The 26,631-nt window shown below is 44.1% G+C and overlaps 2 protein-coding genes across 4 annotated transcripts in view; one reads left to right on the top strand and one right to left on the bottom strand.

The window, feature by feature from the left end:
- NINJ2 (ninjurin 2) overlaps window positions 1-17,387 on the top strand; it is an 82,264-nt gene extending 64,877 nt beyond the window's left edge. Inside the window, exons 3-5 of one of the 2 annotated variants that reach the window (XM_083402422.1) lie at window positions 12,324-12,555; window positions 16,191-16,371; window positions 16,603-17,387. In XM_083402422.1, coding sequence (XP_083258548.1) covers window positions 12,324-12,555; window positions 16,191-16,360 — 402 coding nt within the window. In that variant the 3' untranslated portion in view covers window positions 16,361-16,371; window positions 16,603-17,387. Of the gene's footprint in view, window positions 1-12,323; window positions 12,556-16,190; window positions 16,383-16,602 lie in introns of both variants that reach the window. The other variant, XM_083402421.1, reaches the window with a different exon arrangement.
- A 2,385-nt stretch (window positions 17,388-19,772) lies between these two features.
- Window positions 19,773-26,631, bottom strand: part of B4GALNT3 (beta-1,4-N-acetyl-galactosaminyltransferase 3) — a 70,960-nt gene continuing 64,101 nt past the window's right edge. For both annotated transcript variants that reach the window (XM_083401401.1, XM_083401402.1), the window contains 5 exons: window positions 25,782-25,935; window positions 24,819-24,891; window positions 23,725-23,878; window positions 22,853-22,979; window positions 19,773-22,326 (listed from right to left, as the gene is read on the bottom strand). In XM_083401401.1, coding sequence (XP_083257527.1) covers window positions 22,221-22,326; window positions 22,853-22,979; window positions 23,725-23,878; window positions 24,819-24,891; window positions 25,782-25,935 — 614 coding nt within the window. In that variant the 3' untranslated portion in view covers window positions 19,773-22,220. The remainder of the gene's footprint in view (window positions 22,327-22,852; window positions 22,980-23,724; window positions 23,879-24,818; window positions 24,892-25,781; window positions 25,936-26,631) is intronic.

Below are 26,631 nucleotides of genomic sequence, written 5' to 3'. Positions count from 1 at the left end.
AACAGGCCATAAAGGCAACATCCTTCTCCAAAAGCTACGTGTATCTTCATTTCCCCCTGATAAAGATACCATCGTAATGCATAAGAAAGGCCATGTTTCAACAGGTCAAAATCCCATCTAGTCCAGTACCCTGTTCTCACAGTGGCCAACCATAGAATCATAGAGATGGAAGAGACCCCAAGAGGTCATCTGATCCAAACCCCCATAATGCAGGAATCATGGCTGAAGAATCCATGACAGGTTGCCATCCAACCTATGTTGAAAAACCTCCCACGAATGAAAGCCTGCCACCTTCTGAGGCCATTGAATAGTAGGGTTGGAAGGGAACCCCAAGTCCAACCCCCTGCAGCTAAGGCAAGTCCCAGTGTGGTGTAGTGGTGGACTAGTAATCTGGTGAACCGGGTTCGCGACTCCGCTCCTCCACATGCAGCTGCTGGGTGACCTTGGGCCAGTCACACTTCTTTGAAGTCTCTCAGCCCCACTCACCTCACAGAGTGTTTGTTGTGGGGGAGGAAGGGAAAGGAGATAGTTAGCCGCTTTGAGACTCCTTCGGGTAGTGATAAAGCGGGATATCAAATCCAAACTCTTCTTCTCCTGGGATGCTTGCAAGCGGAGCCTGAATGCAATAGCATTCTCCCCGCTTGTGGGCCCCAGCAACTTACATTTAGAGGCAGACTGCATTCAGAGGCAATGGAAACAGCAGCAGCCCTTTTTGGTAATTTTGGTAAAAGTTGTGGTCAAAACATGCTAAGCAACTTCCATAGATAAATTGTAGCTTTCAAGCTACTTCCTTCTTTTGAAAGAACTGGTTTTAAAAATAAATATTCTTAAGTAGTTCTCAAGATGACATGCTAGACGTCTTAATAGTCACAGGTAGTCACTAGATCATCATTGGGTCCTCTCAGCATTAGAAAAGGACCTACCCCAAAATTTCTGCTCTCTTCTGCACAAATCCATTACTCTTTTGTTCTGGATGAAACATTGATCTTGGACCTAAAGTTCACAGAAAAGCTCTTCAAATTGGGACCATAACTGTGGGTAAGACGGGAACTACTTGAACCTCAGATGTAAAGGCCATTTATGTTTCTTAGACTTGGCTCTTAGTATTTTGGGGCATAAGGCATGCAATCCTGGGAAACTAGTTACCTTTACACTTTTATATTTGTAAGAATAATTATGCACTTATTCCTGTGCTTCCCTACTTCTCTTCAATTTTTAATACATGCCTCCCCCTCCGCTTCCTGCTAACCTACTTTTAATTTCAGGGTCTTTCTAATTTGATTTCTTTCCCTACCTTAAGCACTGTTGGCGAGGAATCCGCTGTGGTTGCTAAATAGGAGTGAGTCAAATATATAGAGCTTCTGTGTCCTGGTTTTTAAAATAATTATTCTAAGTAATCCTCCTTGTACACATGACACTTCTCATCTTGGAAAGGGTTTCCCCTGGGAGCTACTGTATATGAAACTGCATTAGCAAGTCGCAAGAGCTTCTGCAAAGCAGTTTTTAGGCTCATGTTCATTTGAAGTTACTTTAACATCAAGAAAATGGGGCTTCATGAAGCAAAGAGAAAAAATATTTCTTAATGCCACCTTTCAGCATTGCTAAGCATCAATCAATATCAATCAGTGTTCAAGCTGATATCAGTTTCACACATTTTCATTTATAAGTGAATGCCAGTTTCACACATATTCATTCATTTCATCCTATTTCTGTATCAATCTGAGAATCTTTGTAAAATCATTCACATTAAAATTCTTATTTTTACTGTGTTTTCCCACAAAATGTGCACTTATTTTACTCATTTTACTATAAAATACACTTGATATGCATTTTAGCCTAAATTATGTACTTTCATACCATCCTAAAACAAAAATGCACATTTTATATGCATTTTGTTTTTTGTTATTTTTTGAGCTGGGAATTGAATTGCAAAATTCAGAGATGGATGAAAACCAAAAGGCAATGGTGCTCCAATCCACACATTAGTCCAGGAACTGCAAATCAGGCTGCTTCACTTAAAAGTGAAATCTGAATGAACTCCTCAAGCAGCCCCACTGGCAATGACATCATTTGGGGCTTGTCCACAAATCATTATCATCATCATCATCACCTACCCATTTCTACTTGTTATTCCCAATCAACAATATGGAGGTGATAATGATTCATCTGACCATTATGTGCCGTGTTAGCCTGAATATAAGCTGCACCCGAATATAAGCCGCATCTTTAAAATTCAAGGGGGAAAAAGAAAAAAAGACAATGTACCATATTGGACTGAATATAAGCCGCTCCCTTAAAATTCCACAGGCACTGACACCCATTCCATTTTACCGTATGTCTCTTTCAGCAGTGATATTGTAAAAGCCAGTTTTGGTAAGGTCCCTAATTTAAGCCGTACTTTTCACAGTCAGAATTTGGGAGGAAAGGGCAGCTTACATTCAGGCCAATACGGTACATTGTGTGTCTACCAAACCAATCAACTGCCCATTGACATCTATGTCTGATGTTCCTCTATACAAGGGCTTGGTTAACTGTCCTGTTCTCCTAACACCCTTAACAAACTGCAGTTCCCAGGACTCTTTGGAGAGGCCATGACTATTAAGAAGTTGTGTAGGAGTGATTTCAACTTACGGTGTGGCTATGACCCCAATTCCTCAAAATAGTGAGCAAGCTTTCAAGATATCCAGAGCTCTTTATCAGGCTGGAAGTTAAGCAAAGGTGTGTGTGGGGGGGGGGTGGCCAGCTTGGTGTTAAAACCACAACGTCTGCTTTGATCTGCATTAAGAGGAGCATCCTTAATAGGGTAGGCTTTCCTAGGTGCTACATGGTAGGTTTTAAAAAAAATATGGAGGTAGCAGAGTTCGAGGAGGCTTTGTAGAGTGTGCACTTGATCTGACAGGCAAAGTTTCTGAAGGTTCCAAGCAACCAGACAGCTGAGAAGCAGAATTGTGTTTCAATGTCAGCCAAAGGACAAGGGGGAGAGAGAGTGTGTGCACATCCACAAGAAATCTCCCCCCTCGGAGACTTTTGCAGGCCTGCTCCTCTCGTTCAAGAACAGTTGGCGTTGTCTCTTGTGGGCCACAGCAGGGAGACAGGTTGGTCTCAAATAACTGTGCCGCGAAAGGCATGTGTCGTCCTCATTCTTTGCTCATGCTGAGGTTTCCGCTTAATCTGCCTTTATTCACAGTGCGAGCTATCCAGTGTGTGCAACCTGTCCTAGCCGCTCCTGGAGGTGAACCCCCACTTACACCAGCTGAGGAGATTAATTCATATTTTGGGCGGGTGAGACTTAGTTACTAAGACACCATCTCTGTAGACGCAGCACACAGGAAATGGCTTTACCCTAAAGGACTGTAAGTGCTACCAGAAAAGTGCCCACATCCAAACCAGTGAAGCATGTGGGATTTTGGAGATATATAGCCTATGCACTTAAAGTAGTAAAAAATAATAATAAAAGCAGCTTTTCCAGACTACCTTTAAAGTAAAATGGAAGCATTGTTTTTGCGATATGTGCAAGGGCATGTCCCAAGATGAGACACCAGCCTGTGGAATGGGTTCAAGTAGGCCACAACGTTATTGGCGACAAGTGTGTGGGGTTGGCATGGCAACCTGCCCGCTGTTTGAAACCACAACCAGCTCTCCTGGCGGACACACTCCTTGAGAGTTGCCTACACAGCAGCCCCCATTGTGGTGCAGACCAAGCATTTGGGAACCAGCTAGCAGCCTGAGGTGAGCGACGTTTGGCTGGGCTGCCCTAAGTGAGGACTGTGGCCTGTTGTGGCACTTCTTCAGTCGATGATCCTGCCCAAAGGCGTTTCCACCACCGTTGTGACAGGAAATGTAACCCCTCACAATAACATGTTTCCATTTACTAAAGGAAAGTCGAAAACCTCCTGATTTTACTCCCAGCCAGTTGTAGCTGGACATAAAAATCCGTTCTGGCCTTGACAATCCATAATGAATGACATCCAAGGTAAAGGTCTGAAACCGAGGGTGGGTGAAGAAATCCCCACAGAGAAAGGCTATGGTTGATGGGTGCCAGCTCTTTTAAAAACAATGCCAGCTTGCCACTTGTGGGCGATTGAATCTGGGACCTTCTGCATGCGAAGCAGATGTTCTGGCACCAAGCTGCAGTCCTACCCCATAATTTTCCAGGCCACTTTACTTGCTTGCTTATTGTGTTTACAGCCCACCTTTTCCCCCAAGAAGCTCAAGGGGGCACACGCGGTTCTTCCCATCCTCACAACAACCCTCTGAGGTAGGTTAAGCTGAGAGGCCCAAGGCCTCCCAACGAGCTTCATGGCCAAGTGTGGATTTGAACTTCTGTCCCTCAGGTCATTCTGTCCTTCAGAACATTTCCTAATGTTCCACCTAAACATTAGGAAGAACTTCCTGACAGTAAGAGCTGTTCGACAGTGGAATTTGCTGCCAAGGAGTGTGGTGGAGTCTCCTTCTTTGGAGGTCTTTAAGCAGAGGCTTGACGACCATATGTCAGGAGTGCTCTGATGGTGTTTCCTGCTTGGCAGGGGGTTGGACTCGATGGCCCTTGTGGTCTCTTCCAACTCTATGATTCTATGATTCTAGGTCCTAGTCTGACACTCTAACCACCACGCAGAACTGGTTCTCATAGTTAAGCATAGGAACCACCTTATACTGAGCCAGGCCACTGACCTACCTAGCCTTGCAGTGCACTGTCCACTCCAGCTGGCCGTGGCTCCCTGGTCTCAGGCATAAATCCTTCCCAACTTCGCTTCCTGAGATCAGTTTAACTAGAAATGCCAGGATTGGCACCTCCTGCATGCGAAGCATTCGCTTTACCGCTGAGCTTCTCATTGATGACACTCCGAGGGGTTAAGCACATGCTTAACTCTCTGACTGAGCTCGGTTGAATGTAGAAGTGCTTAATTTTGGCTCAGTTGCACCTGTTGTCTTTGTAAGAGCATGCTTGGTTATCGCAGGCTATAGCATATCCAGAAATGTATAAATATAAATTAAAAAGGAATCTGAATCTGCCTTAATGCTGAAGCGCCCCGATGATTCCCCCTGCTCACCACCCAGCAAGGTTATTTGCAACAGTATCTGGGACATGAATCTTTGCGTGCTTTTGCACACACCCATCCCATCCCAGGTCATGCTGAAACCTAACACACTGAATACTGGGCTCGCACAGAGTGTCAATGTCCTGTTTTTAATGGTCGTGGCTGACCCAGGTCAGGTTTAGGTCAGCCAGGAGGAGGCAATGCACAGCAGCCTCCTGGAGCTTGCATCTTGGCAATCTACTGTTCTTTTTAGCAGGGAACTTAAGAAGTGAACTTTGGGTGCTTCCAGATGATCTGCTTATTGATCTTCCACCCTGATTTGTTTGCAGGGAGATTAGGTGGCTGTTGGCTATTTAATGAGCATTTATTCTGATTTGTTTGTGTGGAGGTTAGATGATGTTGCATCAAAGCATGAGAGTTTTGCACAAGCAGCCCCGCAAGCACCCTTCAGAACTGCTCCAGCAGGTTGGAGAACCCTTTTGATCAGATCAGATTTGGGGGTCATGTTAGAGACTTGGGGGGGTGGAATGGGCAGACCCTGGTCTTATTTCACAAGTAGGGAGGCATCATTGGATACCACCTACCAGTGGCGTAGCGTGGGTTGTCAGCACCCGGGGCACGGCAAGTAATTTGCGCCCCCTAACCCGGGGCAAGGCAAGTAATTTGCGCCCCCCGCTGCACTGTCCCTCCCCCAGATAGTCCCTCGCTCTCTCTCCGCACCGCACACCTGGCACCCCCCCCTCCACAGTGGGCGGCGACCCGGCGGCTTGGATCGGATTCGCACAGCCAGCACTGCAGTGAGAAAGAGTGAGTGAGCCAGGTAGGGGCAGAGAGCTGCGAGTGCGAGCGCCCCCCCAGATGTTGCGCCCAGTGCGGCCGGCCCCCCCTGCACCCCCACGCTACGCCACTGCCACCTACTCTTGACACTACAGACTTGCCTAATGAAGATACAGTGGTACCTTGGTTCACAAACTTAATCCGTTCCGGAAGTCCATTCTTAAACCAAGGCGTGCTTTCCCATAGCAGTGGGGGACTCAATTTACAAATGGAACACACCCAACAGGAAGCGAAACATGTTCTTATTCCAAGGCAAAGTTCACAAACCAAAACACCTACTTCCGGGTTTGCAGTGTTCTTAATCCAAGTTGTTCATAAACTAAGCTCTTCTTAAACCAAGGTACCACTGTACAGACAAACAACCTATTTTTGTGTTTTTATTTATTTTGAGTATTTATATGCTCTTCATCAAAAATAAATTCCCAGGGTACTTTATAGTAAGGATAAAAACGTAAGGAAAATACTAAAATGTATATAATAATGAAAACCTAAAATATCAGCTGGTAGAGCAGCATAAAATTAACTAGGGGGAAATGTTACATTATAGAAAACCCTTAAATATTTTTTTAAAAAAACTTGTAGGCCAAATATACATCTTTCCCATGAAAGATTAAGGTAGCATTAAAGGCATTTCATCAAGTCAGCCGTGTTTTAAATTTGTCCCAATGAGTGATCTGCATAATTGAGAAAAAGGATACCAGGTGGTATAGAATATTTCTTGCAAACTCTGCCCTTCTGCTTTCTTCATTTGCTTGAGCAAACTTTTCCATTACAATGTGATCCCAGAGGCATTTAAACCAGATGACAATACTGGGATTTGATGAGCTTTCCCAGTTGCTTGCTGCTGCTGTAGCTCTAAGGAAAGTCAGATGAAGCCTTTGTGCAGGATATGCAGCCGATTTTGTTGTAGTTTGGCAAGTGACAGGGAAAATGTGGGATGAACAAATGACTAGCAGGAAGACGTGTAAACACCCCACAAGCAAGTCAGGATGAATGCAGGGTGGATGCTCATTGTTGTTAAACTACCCCAGTAACATCAGAATGGTTGATCAGTAATGGCTAACCACCATGTAAGCTTTGTGCAACAAATCAGGAAGTCACCTGGAGTGGTCACACCTGGTGCAGCCTCTTATTAGACCAAACCAAGTGTCACAAAATAGTGTGCAAGCTCTGAGTTCAAGGAACTCCTCATCAGGTTAGATGGTAGACAGAGCTGATGGGTCGGTGGAGAAAAATTGACCAAGGTGAAGCTATGGAGTTTGCATCTGGTAAGCAAGATAGAATACAGGAGGAAGAGGTTGAAGGCACTGAAGCGAGGCTCTGCTGGGTGCTGTGTAGATTTCAGGCTGCCCTCCCAGGGCTGCAGGGATGGAGCATGCAATGCTTGTTTTCTCCAGATCATAAATTATAAAACCCAGCTGTCTCCATCCTTTGGTGAAACACGGGTTCCTTGTAGGGGAAATACATCTTTGGGACTTCCTTAAAGATGGGGCCTGGATACGGTACACCCCCAATACTCCCTAGAAGGCTAAAAAAAATTTAGACTTGCTGTTTTTACATTTGTCTGCAATCCCAATTACAATATCAGGGGAGTGTGATGGAAGGATGAGAAACAATTAATTGGCATTTGATTCTGATGGAATGACTGTGTGCCTTTTGAAGTGTTCCAAGGAAGCCATAAAGCTGTCCACTGGCATCCTTTTGCCGTGATTTACCTGCACTTTAAACGTTGTGCGCTGCAGGGCCAAAGCCAAGACCTCATTCTTGTCCTTTATTCCATGTTGTTTCTTGGGAAGGGAATATGTCAGCAGGGGCATCTATTAACAGTCTGAATGTTGTCTGTTAAGCTCAGATTTGGAAACAAATCTTTGCCTCCAGTTTGATCACTATTAGCAGCCTCTTCTGTCCCGTTGCCTCCCTGCCCAGTTTCCTGGGGACAACATTGAAAAAGCACATCTGGGAAGTGTGTAGCTTTGTGAAATCTCAAACAAAAGACTCCCTAGTAAAATGAGAAGTTTTAACATTTGAGCTTCAGTTTTGCACATTTAGAACATGGGAAGGAAAACCACTTAGTGAATAATATTGCCATTTTGGGGAGGGTTGTTTTTTTCATAGTCAGGATCTAGCCTGAGCAAGTATTAGTTGGTATGTTTTAAATTGGAGAGGTGTTACTGCTTTTTGCCTTGGATTTTATTTTTGTTTTAAACTAGTTTATATGATAAATGTTTGAAATCATTTGAGACATTTATTTTATTATGAACCACTCTGAGGACTTCATCTGGGAAGTGATCTACAAATTTAATAAACAGTTAAATAAAGAAAAAGTGTGGTATTTTTCTAACTTGCAATAACTCTTTGTGGGAGGTTACTGGCACACATATTTCAGGAAACGGGTACGGGTGGAAATGTTAACAGAATGCAGTCAATGCAGTTGGATTGTACCACCTGTTCTTGGTGCAGAGCTTCAAATTTGCTCCACTTCGCAGACTCAGCCCTTATTTAAGCAGTCTGGGGCACAACTGATCTCTGTGTGCATCTGTTAGGAGACTGGAGGTTAAATAAGAGAGGGTTTATGTGTTAGACTTGCTGGTCAGGTGTGGCTAGACACATCCTTCTGCTATGTAAACAACAGGTGATATGTTGCCATGGGAATGAAAAATGTGTCAAGAATTACTTCTTGATACAGGGCCATTTACAGGATGAAAGATTGAAAGTTGGAATTTAACACTAGCTTACTAGCAGTGCACTTTCATTGGAGTGTTAAATTCTGTTTAAACTACCATATTTTTTTAAAATCTTACCTTTCAGTTAAAGAACCAAGTATCAGAAAATGGAAAGCATTGCAAGAGAATATCAGAAGATGTATTATGTTTAAAAATGTCATGACTGTTAATACACTGCAGTATTTTGGCTTTGAGGCTTTTGAACATTGAGATTGGCAAACCCAGAGCTTTTGAACAGCTCAGTTGTGAATACCTTGCTGACGTAAATGGCCTCCTTGATGCCAATGCGTATATCAATTTATATGTATTTATATGCTTTCCGTAATATGCTTAATGTGGTTTACATCAATACTTGTTGCAAATCCTAAAACATGTCAGATTTCTGAAATATGTGTGTATTCATATATTTTAAAAACAGGTTACTGGCAGATAAAGCTGTGGGGGGAAATAAGATTTGGTGACATTCAGTGGCAGATGTGTTTTAGAAATATGGATTCCCCATTTTTCTGTTAAGCTAAGAAATAGGAACAAGCTTTTGCAAAAAGGGGGCTGTTTTGCATTCTTTCTTCTCCTCTTGCCTTTTGGCTCAAGTTCTACTGGTGACCTCAGTCAGTGCTGAACAAATTCTGTATCTCTAGCCTTCAGAAAACAGTGTGATTGTACAATCATAAAGTGCCTGGACTCCTGCACCCAGTGGATGGGATGCCTTTTTTGTTCCCTGTGTGTGAATTGCCTGGGTGTCTTTCTGCGTTTTATTTGGAATCCCACAGCAACTTGCTTGGAATTAATGGCTTTTTAATAAAGTGCCTCCACAGCTAGTCTCTGCCAGCAGACACACTCAAAGAGGGTTATTTATCATTCACATGATCCCTGTCTTTCTGTCTCGTGCTCTCCTGTTGCCCTTTTGTTTCTTCCCTCGCTGCCTAAAGACCTCAAAGCGGGCAATGACACTGGTAACTAGGGATGTAAGAAGGCATTGATTCCCTTCCTGCCCCATATTTGTCATATGCTGCCCTGTTTCTGTTCCTCTGCAGTTTGGCTTCCAACAAAAAAAAACCCTTTATTCATCTCACTGTCTGCTATGGTGAAATTTTGCACAATTAATTACGTTATCATTACATTGTTCCACATCATTGGTTTCATTGCAAAGGAAACACAATACAAATGGGGTGGGGAGGTGAGTAATCAATTACGTATTGTCATGTATCATCTGCAGATTGTAAACAACAGCAGTGATGTCTTATCTGAATTTATTTCTGTTCTGAAAATGGGATGAGCAAGTGAGCACAAGCAGTTTCCACTCCCAGTAATCTAGGGGATATGAGCAACCTATGATAGATACTTGTTTATGATAGCTGCTTCCAGAAGGGTAGTCATGTTAGTCAGTTGCAGCAAAAGCAGCAGTCTTGTGGGGCCTTAAAGGCTAACAGACAGAGGGTCAAATGAAACCAAGGACCCCACACACAATGTCCATGGGTGCCCACCAGTATCTCCTGTGCCATAGGGCCTTTGCTGCCCATGAAAGGTCTCTGCAAATATTCCTTCGAAAACCCACAATGGATGCAACCCAATATTTTCATTAGTTTATTTTTTTAAATCTTAAAAAAAAAATCTTCATTGAGCCCCAGAGTTCCCTCCCTCTTTTTTTGTTCTGTTCTTTTGAGGTGCTCCTTGTCCTGCACCCCATTCCATACCCTATTTCTCCAGTGAAAATAGGGACGTCCTATTTAATGAATAATACTTTTCTTCTTTATACCCTGCCCATCTGACTGGGTTGTACCACCAGTCTTGGTGGCTTCCAACACATATAAAAACATAATAAAACATAAAACATTTTAAAACTTCCCTATACAGGGCTGCCTTCAGATGTCTTCTAAAAGTCAGATAATTGTTTATTTCCGTGACATCTAAAGGTTGTCTAGTTCCTTATCTCCTTGGCTCGGGGACCACATGATTCTATACCCTTCAGCATTAATCTGATGAAAATAGGGATGTCCTAAGGAAACGCGGGACATTCCAGGATCAAATCAGGAACCAGGAACTCTGCTGCTCCAGAGAAGCGGACACGGAGCAATGGATCCAAACTACAAGAAAGAAGATTCCACCGAAACATTAGGAAGAACTTCCTGACAGTAAGAGCTGTTCGACAGTGGAATTTGCTGCCAAGGAGTGTGGTGGAGTCTCCTTCTTTGGAGGTCTTTAAGCAGAGGCTTGACAACCATATGTCAGGAGTGCTCTGATAGTGTTTCCTGCTTGGCAGGGGGTTGGACTCGATGGCCCTTGTGGTCTCTTCCAACTCTATGATTCTATGATTCTAGGAGGGCATCTGTAAATCCAGGATTGTCCCTGGAAAATAGGGACACTTAGAGGGTCTGCTTCTTAGCTACAGCAACAGGTTCTGGGGTCCAGGGAGTATAGCAGCTGTGCTTTTCTTGGTTTGGCTTCACATTGCTTGCAAGCTGAGCTGGTATGTCTGAACAAATTTCAGTCTTGCCTTTTAGCTCAGCGTTTTCCAATCTGGCGCCCTCCAGATGTTTTGGACTGCAACTCCCATCATCCCTGACCATTGACTGTACTGCCTTTGGTTTTCAATAAGTTTGCATTGGGGATAAAATGGCTGTTGGAGAGAGAAACGATGGAGCAGCAGCAGCAACAACAACTAATAAGGAGACCTGCTGTAGGGATGTAAGGAAGCAGGGTTGTTTGCTGTTTATTCAATCGGTATCAAACTTTATTTCGGTCCCAGACCAGCATAAGATAAAACGTAGAGATAAACTGAACACGTAAGACTTAAAGCAGGTAAGGGATAAAGCTAGTAATTAAAAGGGGATTATACATACCGTACTTAAAAGATAGAAACAAGGACAAATGGTTAAAAGTGACTATAAGGGAGGGAGGGTGAAGGAGCACAGGTCTTGCATTTTGCGCCTAGTTTCTGGCGCAAGCCATCCTTTAACGAATATCCGGCAAGGCAGTTTGCTGTTTATTGTATTTGCTCTGAGCACCAAAACAGTCCATAAGATAGTAAGAAGCTGCAAAGGCAATCAGCCATCATGTGGGTGACCTCTTTTCCAGCTAGGTAATAATTAACCAGCAGTGACTATTTGAATGTGGTTGCAGTAAACCCAGTGAGGTTCTCTGGGTTGTACCCAAAATATTTATTTATCTTTAGTGGTAGTATGATCTTGCTCTGGCTCCCTTTCAACAACATTTACTATCCTGTTGGGCAGTTGGCCCATTCATTCCTGGCAGATGCTGCCAGACTAGAGGTTACTCAGAGGCCCCCTATGGCCACCATGAGAACAGGAGGTAATAACTATTAAAAATAGATGGTAGAATTTGAAGATCTGAATCTTTAATGATGGGCACCAACTTGCTGCTTTTTTTAAAGGATTAGACAAATTGATGGAGGAGAAGGTTACCAATGTCTACAGGATGTGATGGCTATGCTCTACTTCCACTGTTGAAGGCAGTATGCCTCTAAACACTAGCTGCTGGGGATCACAGGTGGAAGAGAGTGTGCTTGTGCCCTGCCTGTGGACTTCCTGGTGCTCTTCTACTTGAATCCTGCTTCCTTGTTTCCCACAGGTATCTGGTTGGCCGCACTTAGAACAGGCTGCTGGACTAGAGGGGCCTTTGGCTTGATCCAGTAGGGCTCTTTTTACAGTCTTAAGATAATCCCTTTCTATGATGTGCCATGACCTTTTTCTTTCTCCTCCTCTAGCCATCCATTCCTGGCTCCAGGTTGGAAAACATCATCAACATCAATCATTACGCCACCAAGAAAAGCGTGGCTGAGAGCATGCTGGATGTGGCACTCTTCATGGCCAACGCTGCGCAACTGAAGGCAGTGCTGGAACAGGGGACGTCCTTCCAATATTATGCTGTCCTGACTGCTCTCATCACCATTTCTCTCTTCTTCCAAACTGTCATTGGGATTCTCCTGATCATTATAGGTAAGTTTCTTTCTGCAGCCCTCTTTGCTTCTTTTAAAAGTTCATTCCAGGGATCATCATATGAGGAAAGAGTGATGCACAGCACAGTGCTCCAGTGCTTTTCACAGAGCAGTTCAGATGTTACTTTGAGTCATTTACCAGATTTCAAACATTGCCATGTGATTTGGAAGCTGGGGTGGGACTGCTCAGTGGTAGAGAATCTGCCTGGCTGAACAAACTTGCTCTCCCAAAATATGGACACCGCCCCCGCCCCCATAAAGAGAGTGGTGGGGAAATGCCTTGGAAAGCAAAGATAACATTTACTTTGATGCAACGTCATCTAACCTTCCCACAAATAAATCAGAAAAAATGCTCATAAGATAGCGAGCCTAATCTAGTCTTGCAAGTAATTTTAAAGTTAGAATTAAACGTAAGGACCAGGAACCCATGTAGTTTTCTCAAGGCTGTTTTGAGGGATTCTCCATTTGACAGGCCTTAGTTAGGAATCTCATTTCCATAATGCTCAATGTTGCTCTTAATCAAAAGACTTTAAAAAATAGCTCTCAGGAAGAAATAAGTTGGATGCTCATTTAATGTTTGAGCACACACAGAGACATTCCAGATTAGGGCAACGACTTAAAATGATGGCAAAAAGAGAAATAAATGTGTCACCAGCAAAGGAGCACTGATTTACAATGAAAGTAATTTATAAGATGTATAGATGAAAACTTAGAAATAATTACTGTATTTTAAATAAGGAAACAAGGGACGCGGGTGGCGCTGTGGTCTAAACCACTGAGCCTAGAGCTTGCCGATCGGAAAGTCTGCGGTTTGAATCCCTGCGACGGGGTGAGCTCCTGCCAACCTAGCAGTTCGAAAGCACATCAAAGTGCAAGTAGATAAATAGGTACAGCTCCAGCGGGAAGGTAAACGGCATTTCCATGCACTGCTCTGGTTCGCCAGAAGCTCCCTCAGCCAATAAAGCGAGATGAACGCTGCAACCCCAGAGTCGGCCACGACTGGACCTAATGGTCAGGGGTCCCTTTACCTTTAAATAAGGAAACAATAGGGACCTGCTGGCCTGTGTGCCTTCTTAGCTTGCTGTCCGGGTGCTCACTGTTAATGAACAGTTTCCAGGCCCCTCTTGCTCTCCCTTCTTAGGTTTCTGCATCTTTCAACCGGACAGTCCTTCAGAGGATGCTTTCAAATACAGGGCCACCTTTTTGAAGTAGGAAACAAAGCTGCTCTACCCAAGCTGCCCTACACAGCCTCTACCACCCCCGCCTGCCTAAACCCCATCATTTGCAGCTATAACCCCCATCCCTTTCACCTCCCTTCTCCCCCGCATTCCATTGCTGCCCCTACAGTTAATATACAGAGGGCTACAGTCTCCAGAGCTGTCTGGCCCGACCCCAGGTCAGCCCCACTGTCCCCTTACATGATAAGACTTACATGATAAACACAGGCCTGTCTTTCTCCATTTGTGAGTTTGGCATTGAAAGGAATGGTGGAGGTCGTGAACTTGGGCTAAAGCTAATGCTGCATCAATGGAATCTCTTCTCTCGTTATGGGGCCTGACCGCAAACATTCCTCAGCATCCGCAGCTGCTGTTGGCCTCCAGCCTCTGGCTTGCCCTAGAGAACCAAAGCCATCTAAAAATGGAAATATCTGGTGTGTGTCTCATAGTCATCTGCTTCAGCTTTTGCCAGCTTGGCTAGGCCTGATGGGAGTTATAGCCCAGAACTGCTGGAGGGCACCAGATTCGCAAAGGCTGGATGTAGTCTGCTTCATTTTAAAAAAATTTAAATGGTCCTCGCCATTTTGGATGGTTGCCTTTGGTTTTAGAGTTAGCCCACACTGAAGAGGTGGCTGCATCTAAGGCATTGCACAAAGCGACAGACCACAGCAGGTTTTCCTCAATTTGGTGCCCTCTAGATGGCTTGGAGGGACGCGGGTGGCACTGTGGGTAAAACCTCAGTGCCTAGGACTTGCCGATCGCATGGTCGGCGGTTTGAATCCCCGCAGCAGGGTGAGCTCCCGTCGTTCGGTCCCAGCTCCTGCCCACCTAGCAGTTCGAAAGCACCCCCAAGTGCAAGTAGATAAATAGGTACCGCTTTATAGTGGGAAGGTAACGGCGTTTCCGTGTGCTGCACTGGTGCTGGCTTGCCAGAGCAGCTTTGTCACGCTGGCCAAGTGACCCGGAAGTGTCTTCAGACAGCGCTGGCCCCTGGCCTCTTAAGCGAGATGAGCACGCAAGCCCAGAGTCGGACACGACTGGCCCGTATGGGCAGGGTTACCTTTACCTTTACCTTTAGATGGCTTGGACTGCAATTCCTAGCCGCCCCAGCATCATACAGCTGAGCTCACTAGAACTAATGGGAGATGTAGCCCAAAACACCAGGGCGTGGGCACCAGGCTGGAGAAGGGTGTAAGAAAACCACTTTTTGCCGCTGAGCACAGGTTTCAGCAGGTCCTGACTCTGTGAAGAGTGTAACCTGGACAATAAACATGTTTTCCAGAACATTTTTGGCACACTCATGCTTGACTTTTCAGGTGTATACTTGTGCATCAAGAAAGAAAAGCAGGATTTAGCTTCCTTTTTGTGGGAGAGATCCCTGGAAACCTGAGGGTTGTAGCCAATTTTAAGGCTTATCCACACCTACCTTTTGCCTTGCTCTTTCCAGGCATAGAGCCATGCTTAAAAGCTCCTTGTCCAAGCCTTTTTAGACTTTGGCTAGCTCTCCGCCTCCATGTCTCTCGCCATCCTTCCCAAACTACAGCTTCCCACTTGGAGCTAGGGTGGGAGAAAATTGTTTCAGCTCTCCGTATCTTCCAGAGAAGTCTCCAGTTTTCCCCCTAGCCATTGGATTCTGTTGAGAGGCATCTCCCGTGCCATTCTTTGCCTTTAACATGCCTTTTCCAAATGAAAGATGTGGCTGGCACAGCTGGACACCGACCATTAAAGGACATTAGCCACCCTTTTCTCTAAACCACAGCAATCAGGCAGAAAACTCACGGAAATATGAAAAGGACTAAAAAGCTGTACTCATGGGCAAAATTAGGTCACAGATTATTTTTTTATAAGTAAATTTTCAACTCAAGGTGGCAGGCAACATCCTAACATTTCACCAGGCTGCAGAGCAGAGAAGGGAAGCATAGCTATTCCATCTGTGGTTTAAATGACACTTAGATAAGAATCTTGCTGGAAGAGTTTGACCCAGGCATTATTTCATCACCATCGACATTTTATTTGTATGCTGCCTTTCCATGCTCATGGCAGCTGGCATGAAAATATTCATATATACACAAACATAACAAAAGTAGTCATAAATAAAACATCAAAAACTACACAAAGAAAACACACACACATCAATATATCAATTAGAGCAACGATACCCCAACCCAAGTGTCTGTTTGGCAGCCTCGGCTTTTGTAGCTGGAGTCAATCAAGGCTCCGCCCTCCCAGGCGGAAGGAAAGGAATAGTGTGTAAAGCTGTGGTTGCTGACCTTACCTTATTGGAGGAAAGTAAATATAAGCCTATCAAACACTTAAGAGAGTGATAATAATGGTGGTGGTGGCACACCTTCTGCAGAATGTAGTGAGCAGAAGAGTTTTCTCTGAATTCTGTCTTGGTTTTGTCTTTTGTTTTTCATAGCTCGGATGAACCTGAACGATGTGACGAAGCAGCAGCGCCTGAATTTGCTCAACAACATCGCCACAATCCTAGTCTTCATCATAGTCATCGTCAACATCTTCATTACTGCTTTTGGTGTGCAGAAGACGGGTCTCTATCCTAGCATCTATGGTGGTCGGAGAATCTACTAAGCCTTGGAAGGGTAAGAAAAAAGTGAGTCTTATGCTTCCAGATTGAACAGATAAACACTCACCATCCATTTTTGCCTATTTGGACATATGAACTGCCTAAGAATAATGACTGATGGAGTATTCTAAGTAATGAAGTGGGATGATGGCAGTCCTTTCTTCTCTCTCTCTCCCCCCCCTCCCCCAATATGAAAAGGGTGGCTATCTCTAGGGAGACAGCCTGATCCTCTTGTTTTTCCTTGCAGGCTGGAGCACATGGTAGAAGATAGCTAAGATGCCTTTTCATATAGTCTTATTGATCTCAGACTTGATGATCCATTTAAGATACACAACTGCCTGGGTGAACCCTATTGCAAATATGGTACGTCAGTTGCTCTTGTGGGCTACTTCTGCAACATGTTTACAACTCTGAAGAGGTGAATAATTTTTCAGCTGATCTTGACAGCAGCTTCTCCTCATCTCAACATAATGATGTTTGTCCCCTGTAATGGAGTAGTGGGGAATTTCAGGTCGGAGAGCCAAATGCAGCCCTCCAGGCCTTTCTCGGACTCTCCCCAGGTTAGACTTCTTCCTCAGCCAAACACTCCTCTCTTCCCCAGCTTACATCACCCACTGGCCCTACTCTGCACCCTTCTTCAGTGAGTGTGAGTGTGTGTAAAAACTAGCCTACCATACACATGAAAAAAAGTTTGTTCTTCTTTGTCTCCAACCCAGAAGGGACTGTATGAAAAATGTTCCCAACCCCTGGTTGTAATGAGATTCCTCTGCAATTCAGAGGATTGCATTCAGCTAGAGCTTCCCAGCTCCCATCAGGAAAGGAGCAGCCCTCAGTGATTCAACTTGATGTACTCCATCAATGGCAGCCGCAGTCAATGTAAGCGACAGGGACAACAGTATCAAAATAAAACATTGGAAGAGAATTACAAATGAGCACAATTGATAAGGGGCAGAAGCTAGGTCACTAGTTCAAATTTTGTCCAAGAGGACACTAAGTTGTCAGATGAAGACAGATTTGCAAAGCAGGAGAAAAAAAAATTAAGGGGGGCTACTAGGGGTGCATTGGAAGATGGCCAACAATAACATCTCTCCGACCCACATGAGGTAATTAAGAGGCTGTGATGGGAGTAAGCAGCCTCCCGACCCCCCCCCAAGCGAGTGGGGGGGGGACTGCCCTTGCCTGCTGTGCCCTATACCACCCCCAAATTTGAGGGGGTGGGGGCACTAGGCAGAAAGCCCTTGTGTGGACTTCGGATCTCCTGGACGCCTTTAGCTGCAGCAACTTCAAAAGAAACAATTAGGAGGAAGCTAATGCACATATTTCAAGGAAGAATGGGGAGTAAAGACTGCTAATTGAAGAGATCTCTGAGAAAGAAGATGGGTTGGATAAACAGGAATATATCATGAGAAGACACACCAAGGTTCGGTATGTTGGCAATGGGACTGGATGGGGGGGGGACTTTCTTTTCTCTATGTGATTAACCAAGAATCCCCCCCCCCCCACAAGTCAGAAATGCCGCTTAAATGACCTAAGCTGATGATTTAAGACTGTGTGGAGATAATTTTCTAACCAAAAGCATGTTTTAAGGAGATCGTGGAAAGTATAAGAGCTTTGGGATGACGCAGTAAAAAACAGCGTTGCCATTTTGGCAAGTTCTGTCGAAAGACTTATGTCTGGGAGGAGGAATGGATCTGTTTTCATATTGTGGGCGAGCCTCCTCAGAGGGACTAAAGAAGAAGATGAATGATGGAAAGACTGCTTTTATTTATGGAAGTGATGATATATGGAAACCATCTCAATATGGTGATTGGACGAACGGAAAAATCCACACAGGATTATAACTGGTGTTTACCTGCTTAAGGAAATTATCAGAAGAGATCACAAAGAAAAAAGAAAAATATATGAATAAGATGAGATGTGGGAACAGCAAGATAGGACTGGATAGAATTATGAACATTATTTGGACAGATTTGTGGATATTAACGCAGCAGCAAGATGATGATTGGAATCCCCTTCGGATCTTGAAATATGGGTCCCCCAACAAAAAATTTAAAATTTGGCTTTGTAATTCGGAATTTATGTGATGTGATTTGATTTGATTTGATTGGTCGGTTAATAAAAAATATTTTTTTTAAAAAAGGAGAAAAAAATGATTTAAGGCTGCAATCCTAACCACAACTGCTAAGAAGTCAGTCCTGCTGAATTCAGTGGGGCTTGCTGCCAGGGGAGTGGAGTTAGCATTGCATACTAAGCCATCTTGTATGAGCACACAGCATCCGCCCAGAGAAGAGGCTGCCCACTGTGTTTCTCTTTGATTCGCTGCTCTTGCTTGGTGTCCACCTGAGCAGTGAATTAGTGTGGGATGCATGTCTCCGGATGAGACTTTGTTTCTGTGTTGTGTAATGGGATCAACTGCTCTCAATGATGGGATGCAACAGAATGACCAGCCCCAAATAGTGACTCACACAGGAGCACAAGTTGTTGGCTCCTCTGAGGGTGGACAGTTATTACCCTAAAAGTAAGAATGAGAATCGTACCTCCAGTTTTAGCTCAGAGAAGAGTCTGCCCCAGCTACTAAAACATTGAGAAATGCAATTATTAAATGAAGAGCATTATATTACCCTGATCCAGTAATCAGTGGTGGTGCAGAGGCTCTGATGCAACTAGCTGAAACTCCAGTTATTTTGCTGGAGCTCCTGATTAGCCAAGATTCCCACAGTGTCTATGTTTTGCCCAAGCAGGAGAGGTAATTCCACACACAGAGGTTCATTGTACTTAGTCCTGCTCCTCCACGACTGTAAATTGTTATGTAAAACTGCTTAGTTTTTTGCAATTAAGCTGTATACAAATTGTTATTTAAATAAAATAAAAAGTGTATTAAAATAAAAAGTGTATAAAACTAGGATCATAGTTGAAATACAGACCATCAGCTTGCATGTGGCAAAAAATAAATTGCATTATAAACCTCTGCTGGTGGCAATAATACTATGCATAGTAATGCAAAGCATTTTAAAGCTGTACAAGTTAACCTTGGTTTTTGTAAACAGTGCATTGCTTCTGAAAGTTATTCCCATGCTGTCCTTAGCCACTCTTACAATATTTTATAAAGGACTTGCAATTTTGTCATCCCACTTAGAACTGGTGCATCTTTTGCATATTCCAACTATTTGCTTTCTCTTTATTTATTAAAGTATATTTTATCCAAAGGTGTGGCTTGGTCTATATATCAAATTACTCAATGCAGACTGTGAATGAAAATCTTAAGCACTAAACATCTTTCTTTTATATCCTTTTATAGAATAGTACATAGCTACCCAGATACAGAAGAGGAGACAGATCCCATATGCAAAAATTTCACATTAGATTGGTCCACTTTGCAGGCAGGCATTTGAGGGTCAGAAAAAGGCACCACACACATTTTCTGTAAGGAATCTGTATTTGTAAACGGAGGCACTTATGCTTCCTCTTGCAAGTAAGAAAAGGTTTGGGACTCATCAATAAGGCACACATTTCAGTTTAAATATACCAAAGAACATTTCAGATATTCACACAAGCTATAAAAGGTGTAGAGGTACTTCAGTGAAGGTGACATTGATGACGCTGGAACAAACAAACAATAGATTCATACAGGTAAGTCCTCTCAGCATAGGCCCTTAGAATTTCCTTCTTTGACTTCATAGCAAAACCCAATCCTGATACACACATCCAACGTTTGATGTTTATGTAACTGTGTGTCACCAAGTCAAAGAGATATTGTTGAATCAATGAAATCTGCACACATTTTAACAGGATTAAATAATAATTCTGAAGAAAGAGGTTTACTTTGTTTTTAAATTGGGTTGGGGGAAGCACTGACCCACAGGCCAACCCACATCCTCCTTTCCTTGCCTCATCCCCTCCTTCTCCACATTGAGGCTTGAAAAACTATAATAATTTTATGCTGCATGGGGGTGGGGTTACAGTGGGTGAAGAAAGAGTTAAAAAAAGAAAGGAGTCTGGAAACTCATATGTTTCCAGAGACAGAAAATGCCATTACCATTATCATTTGGCACACATACACACACACACACTTTAATCCACCTGCATCAATGAACCAACTCAGCTCCTCATTTTACACACAGCTGTTACCCATTTTGTGTGACCTGCTTTAAGGACTGGTTTGTTTCCTGAAGGTGTCAGGCCCAAATCTGACTTCCAGTTTGCACAACGTCTTGCCACTCCTTCCAAAACTGCAGCGTAGAGAGCTCATTTTCTTACATATTTTCTGATGCAAGGATACCTGGTCTTCATACATAATCAGTACCAAAATGTAGTAACAAAACCATAACTTTAATTTATCAATTAATTTTACAAAATATATCTTGTCCTTCAAAAAAAGATTATTTCCCCTGCCTCAGGGTGACTTGGAGCACATTAAAATCAGAGTACAAACAAACCAACATTAAAACTACAAAATAAATAGAAGGGGTGGGAGGACAGTGTATAAAAGCTATTTAACTCAATGGGACTTCTAAAATATATGCCCAGGATTGCACTGTAAATGAGGGATGGGGAACCTTTGGCCCTTCAGATGTTGTTAGAACTCCAACTGATCAGCATGGCCAGTTGTCAGGGATCAGTGTTTCCCAAACGTGGGTGTCCAGCTGGTTTTGGACTACAGTTCCCATCATCCCTAACCACTGGTCCTGCTAGGTAGGGATGAAGGCAGTTGTAGCCCAACAACATCTGGGAGGCCACAGTTTCCTAATCCCTGCTGTAAATTAATCTCTTGAGTGCTAGGCTATTCAAGGGTTGTTGTCTCAAGTTCATATTTCCAGTTCCCTGTTTGCCCCATTTCATATGACTGTCAGGATAAACACAATTCTGTGCCAAAAACCTATCTCAAGTCCTAACAGGGTTTTGACTCAGCTTAATGGTAAGAGAGAGAGAGAGGCCGCTTATTGAGAATTACAGATGCAGGCAAGCCACAAGGTGAAGGCTTCAACATAATTCTTTTTGCTGTACCTGAGCAGAACACAATATGCATTAAGTGAGGAGGAGAATCCGCTAGGCCCCTTTAGTATGTCCTGACTGGGTTTATGTACAGGTATTCAGACACAGCCCACATATCAGAGTGACTTTGGTCCAAAGGCATGGATTTCAGGACACAGTTTTTGTTCAAGTATCTCAAAAAAGGAAGCATCATTAAAAACAACTCACACTACACATAACGAGGCTATATTCCTCTTTCTAACACACTGTGGAAGGCACTCCTTTTCATTTGTACCCGTTGACCAGAGAACTGTGGCATTACTGATGCTTCTAAGAAGTGAAAGCATTTCAGTAAAACCTTGGAAGAAGTAGGAAGGCACCACAAAGAGAGGCTTTTGAGGCAGAGGGATGATGCAGGGGAAGAGGAAAGGGGAAGGGTTATAGCTTGGTGGTAGAGCACTTGCTTTTTATGCAGAAGGTCCCATGTTCAATCTGCGGCATTTCCAGATAGGGCTGACAATGTTTCCTGCTTGAAGCCCTGGAGAGCCGCTGCCAGTCAGTGCAGACAATACTGGGCTAAGATGGACCAATTGGTCTGACGCAGAGGAAGGCAGCTTCCTATGTGTGCTTTTTGCATCCCAGAAGTGCATCTGTGACATGCTGGTGAGAAAGTTTGGTTTTGTGCTCTTAAAAAGATCGCTGTCGTGGATGTAAGACACTAGAGGTAGGATCGTTTTCTTCCCATTTTCATTTTTCTCACAAGATTAAAGCTCTCAGTTCTGCACCTGAACTTATTTTCTCATAACGCCTAAATTCATATTCTGACTTCTGTAGTACTGGAATCTTCTCCTCGACATGCCTGGATAAAGTCTGCACTGCGAGTGCAAATGTTCATCACATCTTCAGCTGCCGTCGGTTCCACATGCCCCGCTTGGAGTGGAAATGGTGGAAGAAGTTTCTGAGAGAGAGTCGTTCCACCTCCAGGCCGGCCTGAAAGATCCTGTGGGAGGAGAGGGAAGGAGAGAGATTAGAGCGAGAGGCTAACTAGAACTGCCTGCTTCTGTGGAGCTTGGATTGGGAGGGTGGGGGAATCTTTAAAGCACCATGGGCCAGGTCTTTATCAGGATCAGGACTCTAAACTCTGATTAAGCAAGTGGTCAGGAGGGTGGGAAGTTGGGACAGGAATGGCAGCCACAGGAAACTACCCCTCCAACTAAGAGTAAGGGGGACCCTTCAGTGGCAGTGGGTTTTTATTGGACCAATGGGACTTACTTGTGAGTGAAAATATAAGATTGCTCTGTTTGCGTGTAGGAGGAAGTTTTTTACGAGGATGAAACTTAGTGCTTAATAGCGGTTTGGTTAATTGCTTTTATTTGCTAGTTGTTCCACATTGTGCTTTTCCCCTTAGACTTCACCCATCTTTACTGAGCTAGATGAACCAATGGTCTGATTCAGTATAAGGCAGCTCCCTATGTTCCTATGAGAAGAGAACCCAAAGCCAGTTGCTGCTACACATCTTCACTCACCGGTCCAGGAGTTCCCAGTCCTCTCCTCCCCACTTTTCCCCAAAGTCTCTGGTGTTCATGCCTCCAACGCGAACTAGATCTGACTTGTATATACCCAGGAGGCCAAAGCCGTTCACTTCCCAGTAGCCTATGAAAGCGAAACACAAAAGCATCAGCCACATCTACATGGTTTATTAGTAAAAATTAAAGCTCTCAGACTAACCTGTGGCACCCATTGGTCCAGACATGTAACAGATTAATAGGGAAAGATCCAACTACACACACACACACACACACACACACACACACACACCCTAATGAGTTGCAACCACTCTTCATTGGGAAGTAATAGGATGCTGGAATGAAGAACTTCAGGACTTGGGGGTGGGTGGGGGGGCCTAACTGCAGTTCTCATGAATCTCCCCAAGCCAAACCCCTCACTGATCCCTGCTTTGCACCCTCCCTGAATGGTTTTGCCTGGCAGGCATGTGTCCTGGAATTCTGATACTGCCTCCTGCTTGCCTGGAAGGAGGGTAGAGAGGATTGTATGATTATGCATAAAAAGTAGCCAACTAAGGAAAGTACTGTACATTCTTTCCCTCATCCACTTTTGCCTCTCCCCACCCCAAGGCCACCACTAGCACATAGGCCCTGGGAAGTTGCCCAGAAGGGACTGCTGACTTTGGGCTGAGAAAGATTCCACCAAACTTGCTATACAGAATATTTTCCTTGTCTGTGCTAGACCTTCCCCCCTCTGTTATGAAACCGCTGTTTTAACCATCTCTACAAGCCTAAACTATGAACTGCAGAAAAATGTGATAATGAGGAGGAAAGATGCCCAGAATAATATGGGTTTTATGCAAAAAAAACCCCTCCTCCCTGCAGCACCTCACCATCAGGCCATTTTGGGGATGCGCCACAGTGGAGCCTCATAACCATAGGTGCAAAGGCCATTTTCCCTTCCACACAGTGCTTCCGAATGGAGTCAATGATCCCTGATGGGAAATGGATGTGAAGATCACACAGGAAAATGATGCTGTGTGAATCCTGTAATTAAACAGAGGAATGGAGCAGTCAGGTCGTTATCCACAGTACGCTCATGCATCTGGGGAAAGGCTCACAGAAACGCCCATTCAAGGAAGATGCAAACATCACATATCATCATGCAACACCCTCCAGCTCCAAGACAACTTCTTATATGCAGAACAAACCTGTCAGATACCTGAATTTTGTGTGTGTGTGTGTGTGTGTGTGTGTGTGTGTGTGTGTGTGTGTGTGTATAAAGAGTTTCCACTACTATAGGCAGACTTATTTTTATGGATGAACCACTCTTTCAGTTAGAAAGATGAACCCAAATGTTCAACCTACATCTACTTCCATGTGGTTTATATTCATTCAGCCATAGAACATCTTGCCTTACCTGCAGAAGGCCCCAATCCCTATCATCTCCAGATAAGACTTGGATTATCCCACCTGAAACCCTAGAGCAGTGTTTCTCGACCTTGGGTCCCCAGATGTTGTTGGACTACAACTCCCATCATCCCTGAGCTCTGGCCTTGCTAACTAGGGATGATGGGAGCTGTAGTCCCAAAACATCTGTGGACCCAAAGTTGAGAAAGGCTGCCGTAGAGAGTCAGAGCAGGCAAGGCTGATTCCCCCCACCCCAACCCACTCTTTAGCACTCCATCAGAGCAAATGTCAATTCAGGTTTTCTGCAGATTGACATTTGCTCCAATTGAGTGCCACAGAGCTGGTTTTCATAGAGAAAGCCCCAAAGCAAAGAAAACCTTATACTAAACCCCTCAATCATTCTGAAACCACCTAATATTCAGCAGCTGAGGCGCTTTAGCTCAGCCTTCCCCAGCTTGCTGCCTTTCATACACTTTGGACCACAACTCCCATTACCATCAGCCAGCATGGCCAGTGGTCGGGGGGGGGGGGTGGGAGTTGTAGTTCACAACATCTGCCCTAGCCAGCTATCACTCACCTTCACTAGGTTTATCCCAGCCTGCAGGCCTGCAGAGCGCTGAAAGTTCCCCGTTAACCGCAAATATTGGTACCTGAAGACAAGAAATGGGTTATATTTTTACAGACAAAGTAAGGCTTTGTAAGGTTCTACACTTAGGCAGGAAGAACCAGCTGCACAAATATAAGATGGGGGACTCCTGGCTTTCCAGTAGTATGTGTGAAAAGGGATCTAGGGGTTGTAGTAGACCACAAGCTGGTGCAGCAGCAAAACCAGTTAATGCTATTCTAGGCTGCAACAACAGAAGTATATGGTAAAAGAGTTGTTTGACAGTGGAACAGACTCCCTCAGGAGGTGGTGGACTCTCCTTCACTGGAGGTTTAAAAGCAGAGGTTGGGTGGCCATCTAGCATACATGCATTAGTTAAGATTCCTGCATTGCTGGGGGTTGGAATAGATGACCTTCAAGGTCCCTTCCAACTCTAAAATTCTATGAGTAAGGATTATTATTATTATTGTATACGTCCCTTATATGCTTCAAATATGCTGGCCCGTGTTCCTGTTCGCAAATGCAAAAGATCTGCTCTCACTGTTAGGATATAGTTCTGTTCCACCTTAAAAGGAATAGGCATGACTGTTGTGTGACACATGCCTGTTTACTTCCAGCACAGGCTTGCTGGGAACTTCCGTTTGTATATTGCTTTTGCTATACTGCTGTATGCTTCGACACGAAGGGAAGCAGACATGTTTTCCTTTGTTCCTGAACTATGCTGAATAAACTCCTGTAAATAATGCTTTCACATGTCTCTGTCCGCCACTTCCGTTGTGAAGATTTATTCACTCTGTTGATAAGAGCGTGCCAAGCCTCTAAAGGTATCTGAGGCTTGTGTTGCTGATTGATGCTGTTCCGGCTGCTGGCCGGTGGCTGGAGCCAGCTGGGGGGCACCTGATGCCCTCATCTCCTCGGCAGCATCCCAACACTCACCTGCGTAATGAGGACTTTTTCAGAGCCTTTTCTACATCCATATCGTCACTGCTGTAGTCTGTGATGATGACGTTGAAATAGGGGTCCTTTGTAACCCTGAACAGCTCTTCCATGTCAGAAATGAACTGCAGCACCCAACGTGCCTGGTTTTTCACTGTTTGGCACCGGGAACAAAGAGAAGAACAGAATGAGGGCAAAGTTGGTTTTGTGTCCCAAGGGGGCAAGACACACACATACACAATTTGCTTCCTGTTCTAGTAAACAGGGGCATGGCTCTATATGCAATTGCTGACACCTCTAACACAAGACTAGATGGAATACAGTCTGACTCAATATAAGGCTGCTCATCATATCCCTATTCAGCTACAGATGCAAATGCAGCTGCTTCCAGAGGAGCAGCCATGTCAGCCTGCTGCAGCAAAATGTATGGCAGCTTAAGAGCTTACTAATTTATCAAATACAGATATACAGCATTATTGCTATACAGCAAACAAAGAGGTGCAGTGAAGATAATGAAGCAGTTTGCTCAGAGGAAAGCAGGTATGCTTTCCTGGATCAGTCTTTCACCGACCAGTTTGTATTGTCCAACTATAGGAAGAGTCTTTAGTGGGCTATCTAGGCCAATATCAGGAAAAAAATTGCTAGGCTTCATCATTTAATTCTCTAAATAGTATAGCTCTATGACACTGTGGCATCAGCCCAGTGCTGTGAGTGCAAAATAATTATCCAAACTGATTCTGCTCTAAGGGAACAAAAGTTCTGTGACAAAAGCTAAGAACAAATTGTCCAAATTAAGCATGTTTTCACTACTTACTTCCTTTTGCAATAGATCTTTATTTTGCTCTTTATT

The sequence above is a fragment of the Podarcis tiliguerta genome (genome assembly GCF_965153285.1).
Source record: "Podarcis tiliguerta genome assembly, chromosome: 10".
NCBI lineage: Eukaryota > Metazoa > Chordata > Lepidosauria > Squamata > Lacertidae > Podarcis > Podarcis tiliguerta.
The sequence above is the reverse complement of the archived record's forward strand: the minus strand, read 5'-3'. Positions and strand labels throughout refer to the sequence as shown.